Below are 18,498 nucleotides of genomic sequence, written 5' to 3'. Positions count from 1 at the left end.
TTACTTATGAGGTGACTCAATGCTAAGAGTAGATTTATATATATTTTAAACTTGCTTTTTTCTGGGACCTCAAGTTTCACCTAGCAGTTTAGTCGGCCATTGCTTGTTTGACCTGTTTTGTTAAATGGAATACATATCTATCTGTCTGTCTATTCTATCTATCCTATGTATCTATATATATGTATAATATATGTATATATATATATATACCGGAGTAAACACATAAATGTGAAACAAGGTGGAAAAAAAGAGTACTCAAATACCAGTGGTAGAGTAATATACTTTATTTAAAGCAGCGGAAAATTCAACAAAATCTGTTATCTCAGTTTCTCGTTGCCGTTCATCAGACAGTGTTTTTCTAGCAAAAACTGTCTGATGAACGGCAACGAGAAACTCAGAGTAACAGTTTTGTTGAATTTTCCGCTGCTTTAAATAAAGTATATATATATATAGAGAGAGAGAGAGAAGGAAGAAAACTCAATATATAAAGCAAAGTATGTACACACACACACACATTATCTGGGAATAGGGCAGGGGTTACATATGGACCTAAAATTTTATAGGAAAATACTTTTCTTTTGCCCAAAACCCTAGGTACTTAACATTTAGCATTTAAACTAGCAGTATCTGGCCAAAATGTTCTACCTGTTTTATGTTTAGACTAGTCAGATCCAGCCATTCACACGTACTCCACAATGTTAATTTAAAAAATAGTCACCTTCATCAAAATCCGAAAGTTATGAGATAATGCATGCTTAATTAAAACAATGTGAATAAATATGTGTTACCTGAATGCTAAAGGGTTAAGGAACTTCTATAGTATTCTGAGATGTGTGTATGGGCATATATGCATGTATTCATGAATGTGATGGGGTGTCCAGTTGTGTATTCTAATTTATGCATAAAAAATGTCTTTTATCAGGCATAATTTTGTAGGTTCATAAGTCATTAAAATTGATGGATGGAGGGGCAGCTGGTTTTGATTTCAAATCCAGACAAAGATTTGAACTTCCTACAAGACTAGACTGGTTTGTGGAATGGCCACAAGTCTTATATGTATATATATATATATATATATATATAGACACAAACATCATCATCATCATCATTTTAACTTCTGCTTTTCTCTGGTTGGACACCAATTCCTAATGCCAACTCCTTTATGTGTGTGTTTGCACTGAATGCTTCTGTGTGTGTGTGTGTGTTTGTATTTGCATCTGTCTTCTCTGAAAATTACTGACCTACAAGCAGTGACATTGTCATTCTCTTGTTCAGAAACTGTGTGCTGATGTTCTACCTTCAAAAATGTAGAAGAGATCCTTTACATGGAAACCAAGTAAGGGTTAGCAACAGAGGGAGCATCCCGGGTATAAAACAATGCCTCGATTATAAACACATTCTAGTGATGCATGCATAAATGGATGTAAAAATGAACAAGCAAAATGAATATCTCTATGTCTGTCTCTCTCTCTCTCTGTATATATATATATATATATATATATATAAGAATTTTGAGGGATGTATCATCTGGGCACTTACTGTAGTGGCTCATAGGTAAGTTCCAAGTTACAGCCAACCACATTGCTCAAATTGATCACCATTTAAAGACTGTCAGTCACTCTGTGAATTCTTCTGATAAGTAATTCTGTGTTCACTTCGCTGGACATATTAACAATATCATCTGGAGAATATATTAGCAATAATTATAATGATATAGAGTATGGAGACTTGTTTATCCTCAGAATTTTCTCTTATTTTATAATTTTATACAGCATATTATTATGGTCTTTATGACCTACACATTCAAGCACACACACACACACACACATATATACAAGTGTATATATATATATGTGGTTGGCATCCTTTTTGTCTCAGAAGACAATAGAGTTGCGCATAAAATAGTCTAGTCCGGCTTTTACATTTCCTGCTGTGGCTGTGTAGTCCTATCCTGCACACAGTTTCTGGGCAAGAGAATGACTATGTCACTGCTTGTAGGTCAGTAATTTTCAGAGAAGACAGATATGCAAATACAAACACACACACAGAAGCATTCAGTGCAAACACACACACAAAGTGGTTGGCATTAGGAATTGGTGTCCAACCAGAGAAAAGCAGAAGTTAAAATGATGATGATGATGATGTTTGTGTCTATATATGTGTGTGTGTGTTAGCGACACCCATGCAATGCCATGAAAAAGCACCCCACTCTTTAAAGTGGTTGGCATTAAGAAGAGCATCCAGTCATAGAAACCATACCAAATCAGTGGTTTCTGGTGCAGCCCCACCTATCATCCAGCTTGCCAGCTCTGGTCACACCCCCAACCCATGCCAGCATGAACAATGGATGTGAAATGATGATGATATAGGTGTGGCATGGCTGTGTGGTAAGAAGTTTGATTTCCAACCACATGGTTCTGGGTTTAGTCCCCACTGCATGGCACCCTGGGCAAGTATCTTCTACCATAACCCCTGACCGACCATAGTCTAAGTGGATTTTGAAGCCTCTCGTGAGCGTGTGTGTTAATGCTTTCTTGCCTTGACAACATATGATAATTGTAAACGGGTGTCACCATTATGCAAGCGGTATTTTTCGTTTCCAATCTTCCAAGTGTCTGGTAATGGGGAAATATTACTTTACTTGGAAACAGTTGAGTATTGAGACGTAGGGCATCCGGCCATAGAAAATCTGCCTTAAATTCAGTCTGATCCATGCGAGCATGTGAGAGTGAACGTAAATAGATGTTAGATGATGATGTAGTTCACCCCATGCCAGCAGGGAAAACGGACGTTAATTAGTGATGATATATGCATACGCACAATATGTATATTTCGATGATGATAATTCCTGCTATAGTCAAGCACAAGGCCTGGAATTTTGGAAGAAGGGACTAGTTTATTACATCGACTCCAGTGTCCAACCGGTAATTATTTCTTCGACCTCGAAAGGGATAGAAGTCAAGGAAATGCCTCTAAGCATTAATGCTCGGCGTGTTAACCATTCTGCCAGCCCTCTGCCTTACACACATATACAGGCATAATCTGCTTATCTTTTACTTGTTTCAGTTATTAGACTGCGGTTATACTAGAGCACTGCCCTGAAGTATTTTAGTCGAACGTATATCGACATATAGCTATGTATTATATAATTTTAAAAAAATCTTTTAATGAGAGGCGAAAGTAATAGCTATGACCTTCTCGTAGCATCCCCGAGATTTAATGGGTGGAAGATAGCCACAAACCGAATAAGCCGAAAGGCACCTAGGGAGCAGGGGATAATATTAAAGTGAACCTTAGATTTAATCCGAAATCACTGGAAGTGATGGTATCATTGATAATCATACCTATGTTTAATTTATATATCGTATATTTTATTATTTTATGTCTATCATGTGTATATTATACATAATGGTGTGTATGTATATACATATACAGAGATAAATACGTTCGTTCATACTCATAAATGCATACACACAATGTGCGCGCGTGTGTATATATATATATATATATATTATATATATATATATATATAATCTAGAGAGGGAGAGGTATGTTTTGTTATAATAAAAACAATTGTACATTAAATATATATATATATATATATATACATATATATATATATATATATATATATATATATATATATATATATATATATTATATCACCGTGACCGACCAGGATATCAGATGTTGCTACACATCGCTGGTCACAATGAGCTTCGCATTGTTTAAGACTTCAAATGACGCCACCCCGCTGGCTAAGCGAGCAGGCCAAAAATATATATATATATATACACACACACACACACACATATGCGTATATATATATATATATATATATATATGTATATATATATACACACACATGCACGGAGGGTTGGTGTTAATATATGTATATTTAGAAAATTTTAAAAAATAAAAAGAATCTTGTTCCCTTAAAATATTCATCAATAAATTTCGCGGAATATTTTTTCTGAATATTTTTCTGTGCGCGCAATTTCAAGAGCGAAATGTTAGTAGTAACGTATGATAGAATTCGGTCAGGTTTGCTGCGTTTTGATTGGCTGAAACATATGAGCTGAGTGAATATCAACCAATGAAATCATCTCACCATTTTTGTCACCTTACAACTCGTGGGAAGTGAGACATGTTTCTCAAAAATTCTTCACATAGCTCTGACATTTTTGCTAACAAAATGTTATTGTGTTCAGTGGAGGATTTTCTAAAAACATCTTTCAGTTATTAATTTTTCTCCCCTCCCCTCTCAACAATATGCACTCCTTCCATGTGTTGTGAATTTGACAACGACTTGTTTACTGGCACAAAAATAGTTTTGTTGTTGGTGTTGTCAGAATTCAGAGGGCAACTGGTTAGAAGAGAAACGGCTGACAAGATGCCCTGTAATAATTAATTACGTGTCTTTATTATGTTGCAAGTCTCATCTGGCTTGATTTTCGCCTTTCCCTGCTGCTAACCTATCCTTAAAACTTAGCAGTCATTATTATCAGAGAGCAGCCGTGGACGAAATTAGCTAATTTTTTTTTTTAAGTTCAAATCTCTCTAAAGATAACTCTATGATCTTTCATCCTCTTGGGATCGATAAAATAAATCTGTTATATACTGGGTCCAAACAAATCCCTTATGTTTTCAAAAAGGAAAGGAAACTTACAGAAAACATTTTTATGTAACTAAACACAATAATTAAAATTTAATTGCTTTGCGTAATTTCTTGGGCAATTAAAAGAATTAATTAAAAGATTTAATGCTTTGATTTAGCGTTTATAAAATGAAGTGAAATAACTTTTTATCTAGATTGATAGAATCGTTAGATAATTGGACAAAATGCCTTACTATATTCTTCTGGCTCTACATTCTTAGTTCAATTCTCGCCGAAGTCAACTTTACCTTTCATCCAGCTACTCTCAGAATTACTGGCTTTGTACCTATATTACAAATTATTGCATGAATGAGCTGGATAATAAAATCTTGTCATATTTAATTTGTCTCTTTAGATCCTGTTGAAGTCAATGTCTATGGTTTTCTCAGGGGTCGATTAAACGAGTTCAGGTTAAACTTGACTAATCCTGACAAACTCGGGGTTGAGTAATGGATTTTTCCAAACTACTGATGTTTAGGTTTTGAAAAAATGGCAGAAATGATATATTATATTTTATCATTGTTACTGATACGACGTAAGTTTAGACCTAGTTCATACTTGTTTGATTTCATTAAGTGCTTAGTTCTGTTGTTTAGGATTATCCTACTGTGACACAGTAGGGAAAACCAAAGAAAACTAACCTACAAATACCTGTAAAACATTGAGTACAGAAGGCCGTGATTTATTTAACTTTCACTGTAAATCTACTTCTCAAATATATTTTTGTTTCTCCATGTAATTTAAATTGCAACATGTCTTATTTTCATATTGTAACATATAAACATGTGCATCTTTAAAAACATTGTCATTTTATAAGATTTTGCTGGCAAATTCTTAGGTTAACATAAAAATTTATTTACTCGAAAGAAAATTACCGGAGAACTTTCTTCTATTCTTCCAAATCTTTTAATTGCATTTGAATAATACGAAATGTAAGCTTTTTAGTTTTGGTGTCCACTGCCAATGAATTTCACCTTATTCTGCAGACAGGCTTTCAGAGATGTATTACTCTATCCAGTATCCCGCTTTGAAAGTCATACGGGACAGATATATAAGTTCGGTATTGCATGGTTTTACATCGATCTGAGATTAATACAAAAAAAATAAAAACTGTCGATCAACTGTAAGTTGTGTATATCTCGTCCCTTCCCCTAATTTTTTTAATTTGGGAATATTATTATGAGAGCGGTAGATGCATGGATCTGTAGATTTTCTCGGAAAAATGTCTTGTATTTGAATTTGGAATGTATTAGTTTGGAAATAATTGTTCTAGGCATTCTTTCATTAGAAGCAGTATCCCTAAGCATACTGACTTCAAGATTGCCTTTCATCTTTATGAAGTCGATAAATAAGAACCAATTACCATTTCTAAAGAACGTAAAGCCATGAAGTCACGAGTGCAGGCCATTGTGCTCAACTTGTCTGTGTCTAGCTTACCAGACTTGATCTCATTAAAATACATCAATTAAGGTAAAATAAAATCACTTTAGTTTTTTTTCCATAGTAATTCTATGTCAAATATGGAATGTCCTTCAAGGGGAGTCATTTAAAACGAAGGTGAGGTCAGACTATAATTATTTTGTGGTATTTATGGTCTTTTATGTTCTGACTTCCAATCCTTCCAAGGATTTTATGTTCCAATGCTTCCAAGACACCAAACTATTCCTTGTTGTTTCAAGTCAATCTCATAGCTTTAGTGAAGACATTAGAATAAAAATGTTTACTGCTCCTAATCCCATCGTGCCCAATAACAAAACCAGTAATGACTGTAAGTATGGAGTTTACCATTCCTTCTCTTTTGAATTCTATTTCTATGTCTGGCACCTTTGGCAAGTTTTCCAACCAATGCCTTGTGAAAGGAATTGATTGACAGAAATTGTATGGAAGCCCAAATGTAATATATTTGTGTGTGTGTGTGTTTCTTGAGTGCAGATGCGTGGCTGTGTGGTTAAGTTCGTTGTACAACCATGTGGGATTTTGGATGTGTTCTACTTAAACCCTGGGTTAAACCAATGTCATGTAAGAGAATTTGGTCAATGGAAACTGTACAAAACTTGCCATGTGTGTGTGTTTATATTTCACACCATTGCATGTGCAATGTCCATTTTTCCCTGCTAACATGACTTGATGGGGGTTGATTTTGAGGTAGGATTTCATGGCTGGGTGCTCTTTCTTTTGCCAATCTCTACCTGTTTTCCAGGTAAGGGATTTTTATATTTCACAGGTGTTTGAAAATGCAGAGCAACTAGTCATGATGCCAACATGAGCACCACAGGTTTGGTACCATTTCCATCTACCAAAGTCACTGAAAGTCTTGGTCAGCCTAGAACAGTAGTAGAACATCTTATCCAAGGTGCTGTACAGTGGGACTGAATCCAAAACCATACAATTCTAAAGTAATTTTCTTAATTGGCACCATTTGAGAAGACAAACATAGACAACTTTTGAAGCATTTTTAGAAAACAAGTGCGCAAAGAAAATCTACAGCTTGAACCGTCATCTTTGTCCGAGTTCACACTGAATTTAATAATGTATAAGTCCTGTGTAAATGTGATTGAAGTTGATTAATGAAAGTTTTTCATAATTTTGAATTAGTTGATAATGATTAAGCTTGTTTTCAAAGTTTAAATCTGGGTATGTAACATCATTTAGTTTGCTTTGATTTAAACTGATTGAAAGCTGCAACAGTGAATCTCCAGATGATTTAGTTTTTTGGTGATGGCTATCACTGTTAAAAATAGTTTGAATCCCTAAGTATGTTGTATTGTAATAACCTCGTATAGTACTGTTTCATTTAGTGAGACAATTTTTATTAAGAATGTATCTACAGTATTAACTGAGCTATTAACATTTATTTGCTGTCTGTTTTATCTCTGCTAACAAGGATCAGATGGTACTTTGTGCATAGATTCTGAATTAAACTAGTTTTACATATAATTACTTCTAGAAATCTTGTTTTCAGTAAATTTTCGTTTGTTTGTAAAATAGAATGTCTAAGGCACTAGTTTCATTTCTATTTCTAGTTTCTACTAAAAATAGTTTGTTACTACACTAATTGTCCCGATTAATTTTGTTATTAATGATGTTTGTTGAATTTTATAGGTAATGATAGGATATTTTGGTTATGCACAACCACACTTAGAAAGTTTATCTATGAATCAGTTTTTTTTTTTTATTTCTTCAATCTACAATTGCTAATATTCATGGAAATAGTCTCAAATGTCCTTTGAAGTTGCAGGTCTCCTTGTTAGCCATTTCCCCCTTTGCTAAGTTCTCCATACAGGAGAACATCCTCCTTTTCAATTGTCTTTTGTTTGACAAATGTAAGCATAGAATCTTAACTTATTGATAGTTCTTGTAGGGTGAGTTCAGTCCTTGCCTGTTGTATGAAAGGTGTTTCTAAGCCTGGATAAAGGGATTGGTATATCAGTCTGATTGTTCTCAATTGAATATCTGAGACTATAGAAACCACCTGGAACCTAGTCTCTTGATGATAATCAAGGGTGTTGATGGATGGGGTTTCTACAACTTGGCTCATCACTCATGCTGAGCTTAAAATCTGTTCATGCTTTGTTAAAGTAATTCATGCATGGCTTTAACTCCTTTACTCTAAATGCTGAGAGCAGTATTGTGTGATAACAAGAACTTGGTAAAAGACACTGGCTAAACTTGGTCTTTTGCCTCTCACTTCATACTGAAGGATTTTTATTTTTTCAGTATCTGAACTGAAACTTATTGAAATCGAGTGAACTGTCCATGTTGACAAGACCAATGACAATATAGAACAGTAGTTTCATGAGAGAGAGAAATTATCATATAGATCGTCTTTAGGGTAAACAACACAGTTTCAGATTGATTGCTGCAACAAGATTATAAACACATGCTAAGAATTTCTCAATAATGCTGAATAGGGGAGATAACAATGTTCGCCTTGTAGTTGCTCTTCTCACCACTGTTTCGAAGAAGCTGGTATCTAACACAATCTTCTGTTGTAATAACTTGCTTTCTCATGATTATAACTTAACAATCATTTATTCAGTTGGTAAACAGACTCTCATGACTTATAAACTCAATAATTTATTTTCATCAAGAAATATGTGCATATATACTGTGCACCAATTTTCAATTTTACAGCAATCAAAGATTCTCTTAGTTGTAACTTTCAATATCTTATAAATAAAATTTAGTCATTTCTATATTAAAGTAATTTATTTAGACAACAATAAAAAAGTTTATTTGTTTATTTACAGTTAACGCTACGTGTGGACCCACAGAGTCTTCTTGTGACAATGGACAGTGCATTCCGCAAAAATGGGTTTGTGATGAAGAAATAGATTGTAATGATCGATCTGATGAAAACCCTAAAACATGTGGTAAGTACAATCTTATGAGTTAACAGAATTTGATGTGATTGGGTATTTATTTGGGAAATTAAACAAATTAATGCAATATAATTATTGATTTAGCCTTCATATAAAATAACGAGGAAACAAGCAGTATTTCTGCTAATGGATATAGTAAAGTGTGAAGTCTGGCAGAACAAGCAGATGCGAGTCACCTCGGTTCAGTTGGCTCTCTCTCCAATTATGTTGGACTTGTTTTGATTAGATTAAAGGAACTCCCTGTCAAAATCATTGAGCAAACAGCTCTGTGCTAAACAGAATCATATCCAATAATTTTTCTGACATTTATTCATTTAATGTGATGGTGTATGGAATAAATGGGCAGAAACCAAACTCATTCAAATATGAGTTTAAATATTTAAATACAAACTGTTCTTGTTGATACCAAAGAATATATTGAGTTCTGCAAGCTAAGGAGCCTCATCATGACTGATTGATCTGCTGAAATTTTTTTTGTTTCTCTCTTTAAAAAGAAAAACTTGCTACACTGTCTCGGATGCAGGGAAACGTATGATGGACACTGCTGAAATATATTTGATCTGTTGGATCTGGGCTGAGCTGGGAGGAAGATAAACAGTAACAAACTAAATATGTATCAACTTCATGATATTTTCTGTACAAAACCTGAACTCGTTACTTTTCTATTAATTTTTTAGCTGAACGAAAATGTGCAGATGATCATTTCTCTTGTGAAAATGGTTTGTGTATCACAGTTGACTGGCTGTGTGATGGACAAAATGATTGCCCGAATGGATTAGATGAAAAAGACTGTGGTATGTATTAACATTTTCTGATATTTCTGTCCTCAACCTAGCAAAAACATAATTCCAGTGCTTGTCCTAGCTGTTAAAACTCTAACCCTCTACCCACAATGGAATATTGCTCTCATATCTGAAATTGTGTTGCTGCTGTACATACATGGCTGTGACTCCTCATTGCCTCCTTTTCTAACACTTCTACAGTGACCTCAGGATCTCTTCTCCTATATTGTGTGCATATCCAACCCCAAGCTCCACTTACTGCTGCACCTAATCTTTTTTCTCCATAATGCCATCTCACTTTAATTCTCTCTCAGTCCATGATTTTCCTGCAGCAACTTGCAATTATTTCGGAGGATAATTAACTGTGGCAATCTCTCCATTCTTGCAGCAGATCATGAATAGGTTATGGCTACTACCATGACCACCATTTGAAACCAATGGAAAAAACTTTTTTATTCAAATTGATTCTGTCTGTCTATCTAACTCTATATATACATTGTATATTTAGAAAGAGAGAGAGATGTATGTGCTATCTTTCTAGCTATTCATGTACGTATCTGCTGTCTACATCTCTATGTCTGTCTGCAACTTACCAATTGTTTTCACTTCTCCAGTTCAAGACAAGTGTCTTCCGAAGGAATTTCGCTGTAGCAATGGTGACTGTATCAACAGTGGATGGGTTTGTGATGGAGAAAATGATTGTGCAGATGAGTCAGATGAAAAAGGCTGCGGTGAGTTTTCACTATTTTCATAAAATACTTTAAAATTGGTGTATTTCTGTAATTTTATATTTCTGTCATCCAAAAATCGACATCTCGCACCTGGTCAAGTGTCAACTACTTTAGCCTTAGGTTGACCAATTTCCTTATGAGCAGAATTTGGTGGATAGAAATTGTGCAGAAGAGACCACTGTGCGTGTGTGTGTGTGTGTGTGTGTGTGTGTGTGCGCGCGCACACACACACACACACACACAAACTCCATCTTCCAGTGTGACATAGATTGAATAGTTTGATAAGATCTGATGAGTAGAAGGACTGCATCATGCTTCAGTATTTGTTTTGGCATAGTTTCTTTGGCTGGATGACCTTCCTAGCTCCAATATGTGTATGTGTGTGTATTTTTACTATTTACAAAGAAAAGTTTGATAGTGATTTTAGTATTTTGACTCACCAGCTGTCATCAGGCTGATGGTAGCTGCAAAGCCAAAACTTGAAGATACGGTCAATCTTTTCCATGTAAAAATTAACATGTACACTACTAATAAATATTGAGTACTCCTTCAGAGATACTGGGCTCCATATGATCAGTTAAACTATTGACAGCAGTGCTCCGGCATGGCCACTCACAGTCCAGTGACTAAAATTGGTAAATAGATGAGTGTCTCTTATTTTTGCTGTTAAAAAAAAGTTACAACCTGAAAATGCTTAGCAGTATTTCATTGGTTTCTACATACTGGGTCCAAATTCTGACTCAGTCAACTTTACTGTTCATCCTTTTAAAGGACGATAAAATAAATACCAGTGTAATTAACTTACTCCCTTCCACAAATTTGCTGGCCTTGTGATAAAATTAGAAGCCATTATTACAGAACTGATACATTCCTTATTTTCAGAACCTCATACATGCCAGCCTGATGAATTTGAGTGCGACACTCATACTTGTTTAAATCCAAGCTGGATATGTGATGGCGACAAAGACTGTTCTGACAATGCTGATGAAAGTAACTGTACTACAATCAACAATGAATGTACAAGTCTGGATTTTATTTGCAAAAATGAAATTTGTATCACTAAATCCTGGAAGTGTGATGGGGATGAGGACTGTCTAGATGGAAGTGATGAAGTCAATTGTAAGTATTTTCACTAAAATTTTTGTATGAAGGGTTTGGGGTGGTTGAAGCAATAGTCTGTGCTTTTTGCTGCAAAGTGTCTCTATTAGCAGGGGTCTGTGGCCTTCACGGTTCCTTAATGAAGTTGATGCAGTTGCAGTCAACAACTACAAGACATGTGCAGAGAGTGAATTCCAAAAGGTTTATGTTTTGAGGCAGTAGGACTGGGAATGGTGGTGGTGGTAGAAGGAGAACAATGAGATACGGGTCAGGTAGACTTATGTGGAGGTGACATGAGATCAATGAATCTGAGGAACAGAAACTGTTGTAGTGGAAAAGAGGATCCAGTGAGAACAAATGGTAGCTTTTATATGATCCCTGTCTTAGAAAAATATGACAAAATTATAGTAAATTACTTTATTACATATAAGTATATAACTTACTTTTCTGATCTTGCTCTTCTGAATATAGTTACATTCTTGGAACTGGGAAAATAAAAGTAATATTTAGTTCTTGTGCACATTTGTTCTTATGCACACACATAATTTTTAGGGAAAATTGCATATTATACTTGAATAAACACTTTGTGTGTGCGCATATATATTGATGGCAGTGTTTGTGTGCGTGTTGATTATTGACATAGAGTAATTCAATGTTGAGCATCTCGTATTCATTTCAGGTACGCACACTTGTGATAATGACCATTTTCTTTGTGAAGAATCAAAAGAATGTCTTCATAAATTACTTAAGTGTGATGGTTCTGTTGATTGCGAAAGTGGTTCTGATGAAAAAGATTGTGGTAAGTTGTTTTTTCTCTTTTTCCATATTGGAAATTGAATCTGCTAACTCTCTTTATCTTGCAACATTTTTCATTTTCTTCTTATTTATTCCTTCTCCATTCCCCTTTCTCTCTTCTTCATCAACTTAACCACTTCTTGCTACAATAACCCTCTACTTATATATATATGTATGTGTGTGAGTGAATGATTATTTTACATGTGTTGTTTCCATGCTGCTGTAGTTTAGACAGGTATCAAACATCATTTTCCTTACCGTGTTGATTCCTTTCACCACAGACAGTATTATCGAACTGAATGTAAACTGTCCAATGCTGTTGTTCTGTGTGTCATTATTTTGCATCACTAAAATAATTTATTCTTTTTTCTGTAACTGATGCAATGGCAGAAAATCTATCTGTGATAACAGTTATTGTTGTTATTGGAAGTTCCAGGCTAAATAGTTCAGCTGTGTGACTCACAGTCAGGCATATTTAGTAATATTGATTTCAAATTTTGACACAAAGCCAGCAATTTTGGGGGATGGGATCGAACCCAGTATTCAGCTAGTACTTGTTTTATCAACCTCAAATGGCAAGGTCAACCATGGCAGAATTTGAACTCTGAACTTAAAGACAGACAAAATATCTATTTCTTTACTACCCACAAGGGGCTAGACACAGAGAGGACAGACAAGGTCAGACAAGCGGATTAAGTCGATTATATCGACCTCAGTGCATAACTGGTACTTATTTAATCGACGCCAAAAGGATGAAAGGCAAAGTCGACCTCAGCAGAATTTGAACCCAGAACATAGCGACAAACGAAATACCACAAAGCATTTTGCCTGACATGCTAATGATTCTGCCAGCTTGCTGCCTTATGGCATATTTCATAATATTGATTTATTAAATTTAATTACATTATACAATGTATTAACCACCTTCACTCTTGTTTATGCAACCACTTAGAAAGTACAATAACATGCGCACCAATGAATAAATGGTATCTCAGAACTGTGAGAGCAATTAAGTGAAATAATATTTATTCCAACTTGTGTATGTGTGAGATACTAGTCAAGTCTTGCATTTCTACCTGATCAGGTGACAGGTGATATTATCTCTGTCAGATCTATTTATAACAAACTTTACCTGTCAGGTAGGACAATAATATTATCACATCCATCAGTAAAACAATGTTACCATTTTAGAATTTAATACCATAACTACTGGCTTAGAATTAAGTCTAAATACTTGACAAAATGCTAAGACATAATCATACATGTAGTGCTAGTTGTAGTGCTAGTTGTAGATAATAAGTGTCAATGTGTTAATTGCGTATTTGTGATTATAATAAAGTTAATGAAATCAACAGTTTGGGTGGTTTCAAGATAAGACGTATTTGAAAATATCAGGGTGCTACATTTAGGTCAGGTGAAAGGAGGACAGAATAAATGGTGCCAGATCCATTTTCAAAGAATTGTCATTGAATATGTGAAGACAAGGAGACCAAACACTTATGCACATACATGTGACAGGCTTTTTTCAGTTTCCATTTATCAAATCCTTCATGGTTTTAATCAGCTTGGAGCCATAGTAGAAAAATACTTGTGCATGGTGCCACACAATAGGACTTAACCCTAAGTTATGTTACTGGGAAGCAAACTTTTTAATCATACAGCCATGCTTGCACCTAGGTATTAGACAAAACATGTGAGGGTCCCCATCTTTCTATCCCAGTTGTTCCTCTTAACCAGACATCCTTTTACAGTGTTCGTGTTTTTTCTATCCCTGTTGCTAAAAATCAACTATATTTTCTCTACTTTTTGTCTTGTCTCCACTGTATCTACTGCCATACAAATGTATCCAGTTGATGGGGACACAGGTTTATAAATTGCTATAATCTTTAGAGAGGCAGCTGAGTGAATTTTATTTATTTGTTTCTTTATTATGTTTATTGTTTGTACCCATTCTCTAAATATATAGATATATATATATAGAGAGAGAGTGTGAAACACATATACACGCACACGTTTTCTTGTTTATGGCTAACTATCCAATCTAATGATGACCATCTTGTCCTTCATTTGTGGATCCTTTCATCACTGTACACCCCAGTCCTTAATTTACAGCTTCTGTCACAAGTGGGGCATGGTTGGAGAGTCCAGGTTTTACTCTGCAGCCATGATTCTTCTGATAAGGCTGCATCTGTTTCTTTTCTAAATTTTCTACACTTCTCTGGCAATGACTTTTAGACTTTTGAAAGCTTGGTTGATGTGTGTGCGTGTGGCTATTAAAACAAAAATGTTTTTCTGAAGTAATTTCTTTTTTCTTGTTTTATTCTATCTTGGAATTTTGAATTTCTTTTTAGGCTCCTCAGAAAATACGTGTACAGATAGAACATTTGATTGCTATGGCGATAAAAAGAAATGTATTCCATGGAATAAAGTGTGTGATTTCCGTAACGATTGTGGCAACTGGCAAGATGAGAACGATGATTTTTGTCTGGGTAAGTTATTTTGATGACTCAGCAAATTTGTTTCATCTGACCCAACAACAATACAGACAACATCTCTTCATGGTTTCTTCACATCTCAATTGTTGTTTATTGTAGTTTAGATTCAATAGAATTCAGCTAATCTAATATCTAAAATATATTTTATTTTTTCAGAAAAATACCCCTGCAAAGATGATAATGGTGGATGTCAACAACAGTGCATTTCTTTGCGTCATATGCACCGCTGTGATTGTTTCACTGGTTTCAAGCTTGTTGGCAACTCCACTTGTCAGGGTACGTATTGTTATTATGATGGTCAAAAGATTGGTTCCAAACTGCTTTCTCTATAATGTATATCCATATAATCTGTTGACAGAGGAATGAAACTCTGTGTGTGTAGATAACGGAATGTTTTGTATTGCTACTGGTCATACCACAAACTCTAATTTCACCTCTATAATAAATGTCTATACTCTAATTTTTATGTTGAGTACTTTTCCTTGTAGTAAACTTGAATGTGCATATAAATGTGTGTGTGTTCATCGTTATTTTGACATCCATTTTTACACATTTGCATGGGTTGGATGGAATTTATTGAGGCAGATGTTTTGCAACCTGTTGCCAGCCCTCACCTGTTTCCAAGTAAGGTAGTATTTCCCCATGGATGGGCATGGTTTTTGCAGGTAAGACTGACATTCATCTACCAAGCATTGTCAAGACAAGGAGAGATGAACATATCCTGAAGCCTTACTTCCCTGGGCATGGACACATTGAAACTCCGACGTCTGGCAGCTGACTTGGCAGACACCCATAAAATTATCAACTATCGTACAAACAATAACTCTGAGCACCTTTTCAAACTCCACCCATCTAACACCCGTGGACATATTTACAAAGTCAGAAAACAGCACAGCTCCCATGACTTCAGGAAACATTTTTTCATGCTGAGAGTTGCTGAAGCATGGAACAAACTGCCGGCATCAGTTGTTAGTTGTCAGAGCACTGCATCCTTCAAAACTTCCATGTTTTCTGAGATTCGCCAACACTACACCTGATTTTCTCCCCTCCATACACACACAAGCATGTATCTGACTCATACATTGTTCGCTTTCCAGACATTTGTACATTACTGCATGTACTTTATATGCACTTTCTGACAAGTTGTGGTGCACCTGAGCACTGTATACAATAATTTCATTATTTTTACACTCATACATACATGCAAACATATGTATGACAGACTTTTTTCTGTTTCTGTTGACCAAATCCACGTATAAGTTTTTGGTTGGCCTGGGGCCATAATAGAAGAAATTTGCTGAAGGTACCATGCAGTAGGACTGAACCTGAAACCATATGGTTAGGGAAGCTAACTTTTTAACCACACAGCCACCTCTGTGTGTGTGTGTGTGCATGTACACACACACACATGTATGTATATAATTGCATATGCTTCCTATTTTAATGTCGCCTTTTTTTTCTCTCTTGTAGATGTAGATGAATGTGAAATCTTTGGAACTTGTTCCCAATTATGTGAAAACCATGTTGGCTCCTACAAATGTAGTTGTCTACAAGGTTATGAGTTGCACGATCGAAATTCTTGCAAGACAGTTGGTAAGGATTCAAATATTTTTTTCATATTTTTACTGTATATTTCTACATTTATAGCATCGTTTATTGTTTATGAAAGCCTAAAAATTGCTGTGGAGTTAAGGACATAATATTTTATGACACCTCTTTACCCTGAAATGAACTTTTGTCTCCCTTCAGAGCCAACTAAATAAATATAGACAAAGTATTGGGGGTTGATATAATCAAGCATATACTTCATGTTGGTGCTCCAGCATGGCTGCTATTCAATGACTTCAGTAAAAGAATAAAGATATTTGTTTATGATACAGATTTTTAAAGTTATATGTAGTTATTTTCAATTTATCCTTTAAAATATTTAATAGTGTAAGTTCCATAAAAAGTTTTTTCATCTCTTTATATCACATTTAGATGAGGTATAATCATATTTTTAAAATATCTTTGAATTTGAGAAATATTGAAATGTTTTTCTTTTAAATTTTGTAGGTCCTCGGCCTTGGTTGATTGTGTCAAATAAAGCTGATGTGCGTAAATTACAGCTTGGAACCCATAAATACAAACTAATACATTCAAAAAGTGACAATGCCATTGCTCTTGACTTTGACTATGCAGAAGGGATGGTTTACTGGACTGACATTACTCAAGAAAAAATTTTGAGGTCAGTAAATTTATGAATCTTGTTTAGTAGATATTCCAAAGTTTAAAACAAACAATTTTGATCCATACATGTAACTCCCAATAAATTTGTTGAGTGCCCTTCTTTTGTTTGTCCACTCACGTGTATATATATATATATATATATATATTGCAGTATAAATATATATACTAGTCAATCAACCTCAACATAATATATATCTACAGATATTCTGACACAATGCGCACACACACTCACACTGATGTGCACACACACACACACAGTTTGCTAAAACTCTTCATTGACTTGATAGCTACAGACTTGAAAATATTATCAAAGAATCCAAATACTTATTGCTTTTATTGATAAATATTCTTATGTGAAACTGATTTTAATTAATTGCAGAGCTCCATTTGATGCTGATGATGCAGTGAATTCATCGGAAACAGTTATTGGAACTGGCCTAAAACATCCAGATGGCTTGGCTGTTGACTGGATCCACCACAATATCTACTGGACTGATACAGGATTGACAAAAATTTTTGTAGCAAATAAATCAGGGCATCATGTTAAAACATTGATAGATCAGGAACTTCGTGAACCAAGAGCTATAGCTGTTGATCCTAAAAGAGGGTAATTTTGTTTATTATTCATTAGTATTAATTATTGTTGCCGCCACAACCATCATTGCCTCTTTTTCAACTATTTCGATTACTTCTCAAACCATCCTAATTTCAAAGTGTTTGACAATTGAGGATTATTTGTTGAACAACAATGAATTTTGAAAACTTCAAAGGGCTTAGAACAGTTTACAGGCCAAAGAATCACAATGAAGAACAGCAGCTGCTATTATTATTGGTGAGGCTGTTGATGGATTTAAATTAAATAAGACTTATTTATAAAACATAGCTTAAATAACTCAATCATTTTCTAAACCATTAGACACAGGAAACAAAAAAAAAAAACCAACTAAAATGTTACTTGAAATACCTAAGTTGAAATTTGGAAGTTCATTTAAAAAATTTTGTTTTATAAATGATTGTTTTAGAACCATGAAGAAACATTTTGTCAGTATTGCTCTGATATTTTCAAAGTTTGCCCAATGTTGATAGCTGCAATGCTTTATCTGAACATTATTTTAAAAATCTGATATTTTCACAAATTATGACTGAAGAATAATGTGTAAATATCTTGATAGAATCATCTCAAAGGCAAATTTCAAGACTGTTAAATTGCTAAATGGACCAAGTTCTTTGTCATCTTAATCCATTCACAAATGGCAAATTTCTGAAGATTTGTTATTTGATGGTCAAATGATAGATTTTGGAAGTTTATTATCTCAGAAAATCACTTAC

The 18,498-nt window shown here is 34.7% G+C and overlaps 1 protein-coding gene across 3 annotated transcripts in view; it reads left to right on the top strand.

Annotated features, from left to right (window-relative positions):
• Positions 1-18,498, top strand: part of LOC115218455 (very low-density lipoprotein receptor) — a 52,223-nt gene that overhangs the window by 2,552 nt on the left and 31,173 nt on the right. For all 3 annotated transcript variants that reach the window (XR_005001645.1, XM_029788279.2, XM_029788280.2), the window contains exons 3-12: positions 8,908-9,030; positions 9,717-9,833; positions 10,436-10,552; positions 11,435-11,671; positions 12,330-12,449; positions 14,797-14,934; positions 15,097-15,216; positions 16,411-16,533; positions 16,996-17,167; positions 17,549-17,776. Coding sequence is in view for 2 of the 3 variants with exons in the window: in XM_029788279.2 (XP_029644139.1) it covers positions 8,908-9,030; positions 9,717-9,833; positions 10,436-10,552; positions 11,435-11,671; positions 12,330-12,449; positions 14,797-14,934; positions 15,097-15,216; positions 16,411-16,533; positions 16,996-17,167; positions 17,549-17,776 (1,495 nt within the window). In the remaining variant the exon portion in view is untranslated. The remainder of the gene's footprint in view (positions 1-8,907; positions 9,031-9,716; positions 9,834-10,435; positions 10,553-11,434; positions 11,672-12,329; positions 12,450-14,796; positions 14,935-15,096; positions 15,217-16,410; positions 16,534-16,995; positions 17,168-17,548; positions 17,777-18,498) is intronic.

This window comes from Octopus sinensis, linkage group LG13, assembly GCF_006345805.1.
Source record: "Octopus sinensis linkage group LG13, ASM634580v1, whole genome shotgun sequence".
NCBI classification, from domain to species: Eukaryota; Metazoa; Mollusca; class Cephalopoda; order Octopoda; family Octopodidae; genus Octopus; species Octopus sinensis.
Note: the sequence above shows the minus strand (reverse complement) of the source record. Positions and strands in the feature narration are given on the sequence as shown.